This window comes from Diceros bicornis, chromosome 26, assembly GCF_020826845.1.
Source record: "Diceros bicornis minor isolate mBicDic1 chromosome 26, mDicBic1.mat.cur, whole genome shotgun sequence".
Lineage (NCBI taxonomy): Eukaryota > Metazoa > Chordata > Mammalia > Perissodactyla > Rhinocerotidae > Diceros > Diceros bicornis.
Window position 1 is genome coordinate 27818674 of NC_080765.1, and position 12077 is coordinate 27830750.

The 12077-nt window shown below is 43.2% G+C and overlaps 1 protein-coding gene across 3 annotated transcripts in view; it reads right to left on the reverse strand.

Moving 5' to 3' along the window:
• PRKCB (protein kinase C beta) overlaps nt 1-12077 on the reverse strand; it is a 309251-nt gene that overhangs the window by 168446 nt on the left and 128728 nt on the right. For all 3 annotated transcript variants that reach the window (XM_058569841.1, XM_058569842.1, XM_058569840.1), the window contains exon 3: nt 10757-10839. In XM_058569841.1, coding sequence (XP_058425824.1) covers nt 10757-10839 — 83 coding nt within the window. The remainder of the gene's footprint in view (nt 1-10756; nt 10840-12077) is intronic.

Consider the following 12077-nt stretch of genomic DNA (forward strand, 5'->3'; position numbering starts at 1 on the left):
TGGAAGGAGCTAGAAAGGCTTGGAGCATCATCAAAGCTGGTGGGGTGTCCCCCCACAAGTCCCCCACTTGGTGTTATGTAAGAGTGAACAACCCAGATTTTGAGAAGAGTGCAGTTGACCGTTGCATTTCTTTTATCTGAGCCAGGGAGACCAGACAATGCCACGGAGGAAGAGGTGGGCCTTTGCTCCGAAGACAGAGTCGTCTTACTGCCACTAGTGCTGAGGCAGGAAATGGGCGGGACCTCAGACTGGCAGAGCTATGACTTCCCTCCTTCTCTGGGGCCCAAAGTGACTTGGCCCAGGCTTATCAGGGGCCAGAATCTCATCAGGGGCACCTCAAGAGTCTCATTTGAGGGACTGAGCTGGCTCCCAGCTGATGGAAGATCTTGAGAGTAACCACATCCGGAAGCAACTGTAATTGCTGACAGTTATACCCAAGCCTTCACTCAGGTTTAATTTTCACTGAATTAAGAGGGAAGCCTGAGTCCACGCTGGAGGTGAAGTGGCACCAAAAACAAACAAGACTGGAAAAACCAGCTACAGAATATCCCAAAGTGATCTTCAGAGTTCGCAGGCAACAGTTTGGAATAAGACAGTGAGCAGAACTGACAAGCGGCCACTAAAATGTGTTTAGGAAATGTGATCTTTTGTTTTTACATGCATATATATTTTTTATATTTTTTGATATACAATACCATACGTAATGTTTTGTTGTCTGCTTTTCTCATTTAGCAATATATAATGACTATATTCCCATGTCAAAAACATTTAATCACTAGGACTTTTTACTGAAGTATAATTTACATACAGTGTACAGATTTTAAGCATACAGCTTCATGAATTTTTAAAAATGTGTACACCTGTAGAGTCATCATCCCAATCAAGATACAGAACATTTCCATCACCCCAGACATCGTGACATTTTAATCACTGCACAGCATCCCACCATATGGATATATTTTACTTACATAAACCCTAATTGGCAGCCATTTAGATTGTTTTCCAAATTATGGTATAAATTCTGATGCAATGTATACCATTTTAGCTAAATATATGCACATACCCTTAAATAATTGCTTAGCAAAAATTCCTAGAATTGCAATTCTTAGGTCAAAAAGGATCGGGTTTAGTAATTCTTACGTCAAAAAGGTCACTAAAGCTTTTGATACATATTGGTAATTTTGAGAAAGATTATATTAACTTACACACTCACCAGTAATATATCAGAGTGCATTTTTCCTCCTTTTCCTCCTGTTTATGTTTTTTGCTTTGAGGCCTATCTCTTTTGAAATTATTACTAAGGCCATGTTTTATATCTATGTGTGTTTTGTGGTATATCTTTGCCCCTTTTATTTTTAACGTGTTTTAAATTTCTCCTACACATTGCCTAGAATTATACATTGTTGATCCAATCTGATAGTCTTTGTCTTTTAGTAGAGAATTTCAATCCATTTATATCAGTTGAGTAACTGATAACTCTGCTATCACTTCTACCATCTTAATTTATACTTTCTAGATTTCATAGTCCCTTGCTGGCTTATTTTTATCTTCGTTCCTATATTTGCTATATTGATCAAATTTTTCTTTGTTACTTTTATCTCTAGATTGTTTCTTTCACATAAAAAAGGTCTATCTGGGGGCCGGCCCAGTGGCGCAAGTGGTTAAGTGAGCACTGTCTTGACATGAGTACAGCCATGTTTGGCCACTCCATTGACCTACAGCCACCAGCACAAAAAGAAATATAAAAGCTGCTTTCTGCGTGGTGGGAACTGGCCCTTCTCTCACGGAGGGAGTTGCAAGTTGTAACATTTCAAGGCTCTTGGAGCGTCGTAGCACGGGATGGACTGGCCATCTGTGCCAGGCTGGGACGATAACCAAAGAGAACAATGCACGTACACAACTACTGGGCTGGGACGTTAGCCAGGGGGCTCAGTGCACATACGCCACTGATAACCATTTTGTGCATGGAAACACTAAATGCTTGCTCTGCAAACTCTGTAATTGCTTACTCTGAAAATTACTGATGGTATAAAAACTGCTGGAAACTGAGACCCGGTGAGAGTTCCACCTGTGGAAGGGACACCTTGCCCAGGACGTGTGATCCTTGCCCAGCCGCGTCGATTGACAGGACTCTCCCGGCAGTAGGGCGTGGATATTGTGAGTTTTTGATTTGATGTGAAGTAATTGATTTGATATGAAGTAATTGATCTGATGTGTTCCCTTTTCAGTCAACCTGGTGTTTCTCTTTCCAGTTGATTTGTGTCATTTCTCTTCAGCCGATGTGGGTGTTTTCCCTTTCCAGTCGGGCTGATGTTTTTTCCCTCTTAATATTTGACCTATTTGGATCTGTCTGCAGACTATCGCCTTTACTATCCTCTATATAATAAAATATACCTTCAGTCCATTTGTTTGGAGTGGAAAGTGTCTTTTACATCTCCGATCGAATCCCCGAACCTCTCATAACAGCATGCTCCACTTTGGTGGCCCGAGGGCGGGCGCACACCGATGCATCGCTTGTCAAGCCATGCTGTGGTGGCATCCCATATAAAGTAGAGGGAGATAGGCACGGATGCTAGCCCAGGGCCAGTCTTCCTCAGCAAAAAGAGGAGGATTGGCAATGGATGTTAGCTCAGGGCTGATCTTCCTCACCAAAAAAAAAAAGGTCTATCTGAACCAATATGTCTATGCCAAGAATTAAATAGTACCAAATATTTTATTTAGGATTTGTTCATCTAGATTCATAGTTTACTATAGTTTACTTTTTTATGCCAGCTTTATTAGGTTATGCTGTTTATTGCAGTCCAGCTAGCTTATAATAATAAATGTGGTAGCTATTGATTTTGTCAGCTCATCGAACTTTCCCATCCTCTCTTCTTATAACAAACACTGCTCTCTGAGCCAATAGGGATGCCACACGATCCAGGCCTGATAAACTGTAAGAGTTCATTCTCCTAACAACTAAGGATCGGAACCCTCCCCTGAGACTGATTATGAATGCAGGAAGAAAGAAGCCCTCTTCTTCCACTAGAGTTTCCATCTTTCCTTGAGGTCGACTATAACCACGTTGATAGACGTATTCATAGACGTGTCCTGTCTACACTGGGAGCAAATGAGGCAAGGACAAATGAGTCGGATCCCAGCAGGAAACAGATGGCATACTCAAATTAAGAGAGTTTAAGGAAGGTTTCACAAAAGGACTATTTATAAAGGTGAGGGCATGGTGTTGGGAGACCACAAGGGATAGTGCAGTAACTAGGGGCTAGTGAGAGCAAAGGGATAAGGGAAGAGACTAGCTCCTGGAATCCGAAAGGAGAGAATTGTGTAGAGAAAACTGCCTTTACAGGAACAGCGACCTTCAGTCAAAGGGTGGAGCCAAGATGACTCCATGATAAATACCCTGGGCTCACTCTCCCCTCACCCTCCAATCTCCTATTGGTCCCTCCCCTTGAGCCCAACCTGAAGTCAGAGGGTAAGGGAACCCCAGTTGATAAGGTCCTTACAGGTCAGTCTCTCAGGGAGAAAGCAGAGTGGATCCAGAAGGACAAATAAAAGGTAAAAGGCAAAATGGCCACAGATTCCTCCCATTCCTGTATGCGTCTTTGCAGTGTGACTTTGCAGCTCCTCTCATCCAGAGATGAAGTCTATTTCCCCACCCCTGAATCTGGTCTTGGCCATAACTAGTGTAACATAAATAAAAGCTTGAAAAACACCTGTGCTTTGGAGATTTCCCTCTCTTGCTGTGCCTGGAACCCTGAGACCAGTGTGTGGATGAGCCTAAGCCAGCCTACTGGAGGAAAAGAGACCCACAGAGAAAAACGAAGCACCCTAGTCAACAGGCTGCCAACCTGTTATGTCATGTTAGTGAGGCCATCACTAGCACTCAGCCAAGTCACTAGCTGTCCAAGATATAAGAGAGAGCCAATGAGAGATGAGCTGAATGGACCCAGATCAGAAGAATCACCCGAGTAGCCCACAGACTCATGAGAAATAATAAATGACCGTTGTTTTAAGCTACTAAATTTTGGGATGGTTCGTTACACAGAAAAGCTAACTGATACAGCTGATAATGAGAAAGCATCTTGCAAGTATCAGAGCCTCAGTTCTAGTGTCTGAGGCCCTTGTCCCTGAAGCTCTTATTCCATTCCCAATGATTTTGCCATAAGCCAACATCTTTCACTGTTGCTAATTTGAGTTGGATTTCTCTCACTTTCAATAAAAAAAAAATGTGAAGCTTTACTTTTTCTCTGTAATCTGATACAGTTTAAAATGAACAGAAATCCTTCATTCCTCTAACATTTAAAATAATGTCCCCCTGCAGTCTATTATTCTGGAGCTTTGAGAGAAGAAAAGTTTCTTGGACAATGTTCTCATTTCTCTCTTGGTTATTCGCCTATTCTGGTTTTCAATTCTTCTTGAGACAAAATCGGCAATTGAAAATTTCCTAGAAAATCATCCATTTCAACCAGATTTCTAAACACATTAGCAATTATATAAATCTTTTTTAATATATAAATTTTTTATTTCCCTTTTATTAAATCTTCAACATTCAACACGATTTATCATTTTTAATATATTTACTCATAAAGTAAGACTTGATTAATAAACACAAAAGAATGGCTATAACCACCAAGACAAAAAATAACAAATGTTGGAGAGGATGTGGAGAAAAGGAAAGCCTCATACACTGCTGGTGGAAATGCAAACTGATGCAGCCACTACGGAAAACAGTACATACATTTCTCAAAAACTTAAAAAGAGAAATACCATACAACCCAGTTATCCCACTACTGGGTATTTATCCAAAGAACTTGAAATCAACAATTCAAAGAGCTCTTTGCACCCCTATGTTCACTGCGGCATTATTCACAATAGCCAAAATGTGGAAGCAACCAAAGTGCCCACTGACTGAAGAATGGATAAAAAAGATGTGGTGTGTATATATAGATACACAATGGAATACTACTCAGCCATAAAAAAAGACAAAATCATCCCATTTGCAACAACATGGATGGACCTTGAGGGTACTATGATAAGTGAGATAAGCCAGACAGAGAAGGACAAACACCATATGACTTCACTCATATGTGGAAGACAAACAAACACACGGACAAAGAGAAGAGATTAGCAGTTACCAGGGGGGAAGAGGGTTGGGGGGTGGGCATAAGGGGTAAAGGGGCACATATATATGGTGACAGACAAATAATAATGTACAACTGAAATTTCACAATGTTATAAACCATTATGACCTCAATAAAACAAAAACATATAAATAAGAGAATGAATGAAGCTAAAGAAACCCTGTGTCAAAAACTTACAGGAGAGAAAAAAGGATACACTCAACATTAGTGCCCATGATCTTTAACTGACCTGATTTAGTGATGGAATCAGGAGAGCCCAGGGCATAACTGGGTTTTATTCAGTATCTTGACTATAAATGATAAGAAATTATTTCTAAAACCATCAAATGTTGAAGAAAGTGTCTTTAGACAAACCAGCTAAAAAGTCCTTTTGTACTTTTGTACTGTCTGGCACAGAGCCCCTACTCCATCAAGTTAGCCATTATTATTAGCTCTTATTCCTTGGCAAGTCAGAGGGTAACCTGCATCCCTTCTTGACCAGGAGAGACTCCTCCAGGGACTAATAATAATTTAGAAACCATTTATTGAGTGTCTTCTTTGTGACAGACACTATTCTGGATGTGGCTCAAGCAGCCTCTCACTGAATACTCACCAAGAAGCTATGATTTAGGTATGATTTTCCCCATTTTAAAGATATAAACTAAGGGTGACAGAACTTAAAATATTTTCCCAAGACCACTGGAGAAATAAATGGCAGTGCTGGAATTTGACACCAAGGTTTTCTGGCTCCAAAGTCCAGGTTCTTTTCTCAGCATTGCACCACAGAATTTGAGGTTTTGTGTAAAGTAATGGAAACAGAAACAGTAATTACCTCATAAGGGCATGCTCTGGGTGGAGGAATGTAGAGAATTCTCTGTACATTCATGATTAGGGGGATAGGTGGAGCAATCAAAATGCCCTTAGCTACATGTATCAACAGCTTACTATGTGACAGGCCTATGCTAAGCACTTTCTTTTTTTTTTTTTTTAATTTTATTTATTAATTTTTTCCCCCAAAGCCCCAGTAGATAGTTGTATGTCACAGCTGCACATCCTTCCAGTTGCTGTATGTGGGACGCGGCCTCAGCATGGCCGGAGAAGCGGTGCATCGGTGCGCGCCCGGGATCCGAACCCGGGCCACCAGCAGCGGAGCACGCACACCCAACCGCTAAGCCACAGGGCCAGCCCCTGTGCTAAGCACTTTCATGCAATGGCTTTTTAATCCTTTTGCTGTTAATCCTTTTATTTATTTTGTTGTTGTTAACCCTTTTTCATTTTAAGGATTTTTTAAAAATTATTACAACAAACCTATGTAGTTAGTACTAATATCCCAGTTTACGGATAAGAAAACCGAGCCACAGAGAGGGAAAATGACACGCCTAACGTCCCCTAATGAGTAACTGACAGAGTCAGGCCCTGAATTCAGGTAGGTCTGACTTCGGAGTCCATAATCTTAACCATCATTGTCTTTGGGCATGACTGATAAATTGCCTACTTCCCTTTTGTAGCTGGAGACGGCCAGGTCAGCCGGGGACCTGGAGCAGGGAATACATGAGGCGCACTCTCTTAATGAGGCCATCTATGACTCTCTGAACCACACCAAGACCTGTGGATCTTTTATGAAGTCTGTGTGATGGTCTCCAAGGATTCGGTTCTGCAGTGGCCCCTTGGGTCAACAGGATCTGCAGTAAGTCGACCAGAGATTCCTCCCCTACCATGAAGAGTAGAGTCTATTTCTCAAACACTTGAATGTGGGCTTGGCTGTGAGACTACATTGTCCAGTGGGACATTATCAAACATGATGCCCAGGTTGAAAAGGCACTTATGCATTGGGGCACGCTCTCTTGCTCTTCTTGGAACCCTGAAACCCCCATGTGAACAAGCCAGAGCTGGCCAGCTGGAAGATGAGAGGCCACGTGGAGGAGAACCAACGCACCCAGGCCAACAATCTGCTCACTGCCAGTCATGTGAATGGGGTCATCCTAGATCATCCAGCCAGCAGATATACACAGACATGGGCGAGAACTTAAATTCTGTGCCCTGGGCACACTTCACCTGACCCACTCTAGTCCCAGTCCTCAGACATAACTCCTCTCCTTCTTGTGGGAAGATCTCTCAGGAGGCTGTGTATGTGGTCAGTATTCTGAGTACTAGGTAACCTATAATGTCCAAATGTAATGCTTATGGCAGTACCAGAGACTTGGTCTCTCTAAGAGGTCTAAGAGACAGCAGAATTGAGGCTTTCCAACCAGGTGAGACCAAGAACCAGGAGGATGCCTGTAAATGACTGGAAGTTCCACCCAGGAACTCTGCCATGTTTTGAGGTCCTCCAACGGTGGGTGCCCATATATGTTGTCTATTTCCATTGGTATTGAATGGCTGGGTCAATAGTTGGGTTCACTGGGACAGTGCCCAGTTCATAAAGTTCCCTAAGGCAGCCTAATATGTCATGATGTGGACCTATCTGCAGAAGAATGCCAACTACACAAAGTTCTACTAATATCCAGAATATTCCCTGGCTCAGACTGGACTTGGAATAGTGGAGGATAGAGGACAGAGCCCAGCACAGTCCTCCTTCACGGACAGAGCCTGTGCTTTTCTGCTCCATGAGCCTGCCGCACAACAGCTCCTCCAAGGTCACACAGGAGAAGGGCACTCCTCCACACCCACATGAGCCTCAGGGGCAGCCAAAAGAGAGCCTTGCCAGGTTGGTGAGCAGGTGTGGTCAGATCTTTAATCATGCCTCCAACCATGGATAGGAAAAGGTCAGTGAACTGAGTCAAGCCAGTTCAGGAGTCTGGACCAATTCATCATCCTCGGTGCCAACTGACCTTTTTGGAACTGTGTCCAGAGATAGAATCATTCCAAGTAGGCTGCCAAATCCTATGCATGTTGGCTGGAAGGCAGTGCCTTCCTGCTTTCCCCATGCCCAAGGTGTTGAATGGCTGCACTGCTCCATTCATACAGAGAGGGGTCTCCTACCACGTATGGAGCCTACACACTCCTAGGAAGCACTGCCAGGTGGCAGGCAGAGGACCTGTTCATTCTTCAGACTTACTGGGTAGACATCTGTCCTTGCTGCCTGCATGCATTCACTCTTATTCATTATCATTGCCATCATCATCTACACAGCTCTTCCTATGAATGAGACACCGTCCTGAGTGCTTTTACAGATATTTATACACTGGATCTCATAACAATGCTATAAGACAGGGACTATTATTTTATCCATTTTTCAGCTGAGGAATCTAAGGCACAAAGAGATTTAAGCACCTTGCCCAAGGTCACACATACATAAACTTAGGAATGCTGGCTTCATAGTCTATGATCTTAACCCGTACACAGTGCTGCTTCTCTAGTTTTCCTCTGAGGGAGGGACCACCTCTCCCTGACTCTCAAATCATGGGGTGGGCATGTGGGCCTTCCTCATCGGGATGAGGCACATAACTCGGTTATGCCAACGAGCATAACCATCTTTCTGGCTACATGTGACCCGTGGTCCAACGAGACTTTAGCTCTTGTCACTGGAGTTGCAGTGCTGACAAGACATAAGACAAAAGGTGCCACAGCCATCATACTCCCATAGGAGAAATGCCTTCCTGAAACTGATACCAAGACAAAGGAAGGCTGAGCCCAGAAGTGGAGAGAGAGATTCCTGAAACCTTATTTCAGCACCTTGATTCACTGCGCCTGAAGCCAGGTCTACTCTTGAGCTTTTCAGTTTCAGGGACCAAAAATTCCCCTTTTCACATAAGCCAGTTTCACATAAACTCATAAGCTGAGTTTCTGTCTTAGGCAACAGACAAAGTTAACAAATATAGACAGGATATGGGAAACCCCATCCTTTCGGCTGCTCCCTGATATCAAGCCTCGGTCTGCGTGAACCTTCAGAGCTGCATAATGGAGCCAGGCTGTCCCCCCAAACTTCTCGCCTGCTTTCCTGGGGATGAGAGAAGGAATTCCACTAAAAGGGCCAGGGAGTGTGATCTGAGAGGACATGATGAAAGGTCCTTCTTCATCTTGGAACACAGGCCTGCAAGGGCTTTGGTTGTTCCATGTTGCCTGAAGTTCCTAAACCCAAGTACCACAGTTTCCAAGCAAAGTAACTACAGCATAAGCTCCAGAGTGTTCATGTTGCTGTGGCAACAGATACGCCCCTGATTTGCAGCAAAATGGCAGATGACTACTTGTAGCAGGCCAGCAAGAGTGGAACAAATGCAATGGCAGAAGGCAGTCACCACTCACTTCTGGCAAGCTGAGGTCAGCCGTCAAGTCTAAGTGGGTAAGAATAGGACCAGTAACAGAGACAAAGCCAATGGGGAACATTCCAGGAAGGTGAACCAAAGCAGGAACAAAGTCAGAGAACTAGGGGAGATGGTTGCACATGGGGTATGCTGAACACAGTTCTTTACTGGGCAGTGGAAGGGTGTGCATGGTGGGAAGTTCTATCAGGACAGTCTCACCTGCATGTAAAAGAATACCCCAAACAATGAGATTTGATGAAGAGGAGCTCCTTATCTCACATACTTAGTCTGGGGACAAAAGAACTCAGAGTGGGCTCAGCAGCTCATCAGTGTCATCAATGACCCAGGTTTCTTCAGCTTTTCCACTCTGTCATGCTCAGGATGTCAGCCGTGTCTCCCTCATTGACCCAAAAAGGCTGCCACAACTCCAAGCATTATATCCTCACACAAAAATGCCCAACAGGACAAAGGAAGGGATGTCTTCTCTTATCAGAAAGGAAAGTCTTTCCTAGAAGCCCTCCCCAGACTTCCCCTCAGGTCCCATTGAGCAGAATTGGGTCACATGCTCATTCACCAGCTACAAGGCAGCCTGGAAAAGCAAATATCAGGCATTTTCAGCTTCTAACATAAAAGGAGACCTCTGCCAGAAAGAAGAGAGTGAGAGCCATGAATGGCTGTTGTGTAGGCAATCAACAATGTACCCCAAACTTTAGACAAACTTGTACCAAGACTTTCCCCATATCCTTATAGCACCCATACTGTCATTCACCTAACAGTCTCCTTAAATCAATCTATCTTTTGTTCAACCTAATTACTTTTACTTAGGTAGGAAATTTTATATCCCTACTGTAAATGCAAAACCACTACTAGATACATTTTTTCAATCCATATTAAAATAAATTCATAATGATTGAAACAAAAATTATTTGCCTGTTTTACCTACAAGCATCCCTTGTCCTACCAGCAGTCGTCATACTCTGGGATGCATAGTTGCAGGATAAACTCATTTCCTCCTAATTCTTGGGCCCTGGTATCAAGAATTCCCTAACGAAGAGTAAAGTGCATTGTAAGGTACCATCCTAACTACCTTTTTACAGGAGTAGTAACAATTCAGCCCCTGCCCACCACACTCCATGCCCCAGCTGTAAAGATGAAGACATTTAGCAAACTCAGAGTAGAGGAACTAGGTGTTTTCTGTACAGTCACACCCCAACTCTCAAAACGTTTTGCTTTGTTTTTTCCATTAAATGAAAAACCTCTCAGAGGCTGTAGGGACCACCACATGCTTTGGAATGAGAACATCCCAACTTTTTTGTTTCAGCGTATTCACTCACATTTACCCCAAACGATGCACGGACTGTGGACAGAGAGAGGTGACCAGTGCCCATTACTTACATCGGAGGCTGGGCCCTTGTCAGCGCCTGGGCAGGAGAAAGTGACAAATTCATGGCACCGCTTGTGCACAACAAAACAGCAGACTGCAAAAGAGAAATAAGGGTAGGAGGAAGGGAAGAAGGAAAGTGGAGAGGAGGAAGAGAGGGAGAGGGAGGAAGAGATCATTAAACGTGGACTTCACGACAAGTAAAGGCTTTATACCAAAACAAACAACGCCTTCAGCGTCCGCACCTTGTCCTTTATTGAAGTCAGACTCTGGGGTACGCTGATGCTGCCTCATGCACATTAGTTAAGCTTCTAAAGTTATCTAGGGTTCAAAAGATCACATATGTTCAAAATTACACCACCCTGAAGATCGCTTAAGTTGTCTGGTTTTGGAACAGAACGTTGTTTCTTAGATCGGGCACCATATGAAGTAGTTGGCTTGTGTTTAGGTCCATAATGCATAAGAAACATGTCTATTTAAACACTAGAATCACACTTAAGAGAGATGTGCATAATACGAAGGGCCTGCAGAAACACAGTGAGCAGGAACGGCAGACCCACGCCTCCATCTCACCCAGGAGCAATGTCAATTATGTGGGAGAGTGGAAGAAATAGGCTGCACTGTTTACGTTGTTACTTTAGTAGTTTGCAACCAGATATATATATATATGTATCTGAATTTGTGTGAGTTAAATGCATCTATGATACGTATGGCTCCACTATTTGGGGATTGTATCACTTGGGGGGAGGGGCAGTCAGAGAATATACACAAAGCAAAACTGATTTTTTTGTTGTTGTTCAAATCTTCTTTTATAGTTTTGTTGTTCCAATCAACTTACACAGCTCTAGACTGTGGGTTCCTGGGGGATGGGTGCCACGCTGTAGGGACCAGCGCAGCATCTTTCTAAAGGACATTCTCCGTAAATGATAATAGAACAGGAAACCTCAAGGCTACCCCTAGTGATATAATGGATCAGGGCAACAAGCATCAATGGCTGCTAATATCACAAAAAGACACCACCTGCCTACTGATGAGAGCACTATGACGTAGCCCCCACCTATGAAGTGTTCTTGCCAGAATAATCGAATCTCAATCAGTTCAAGAGCATCTTGATCCAACTACCAATTTACAGAAAATACAAGCGACAGAGGCGCATATTAAATGACACCACAGGGAGGCAATCAGAAAAAAAAAATTTTTCTTAAATACACCAGTATGTGGAAAACTACAAGATGACCAAACAGTTTCTTCAATAAATAAACTGTGAGAGGACAGGAGAGACTTTTAGGGCAAACTATTCTGTATGATATCGTAATAGTGGATAGGTCTATAGAA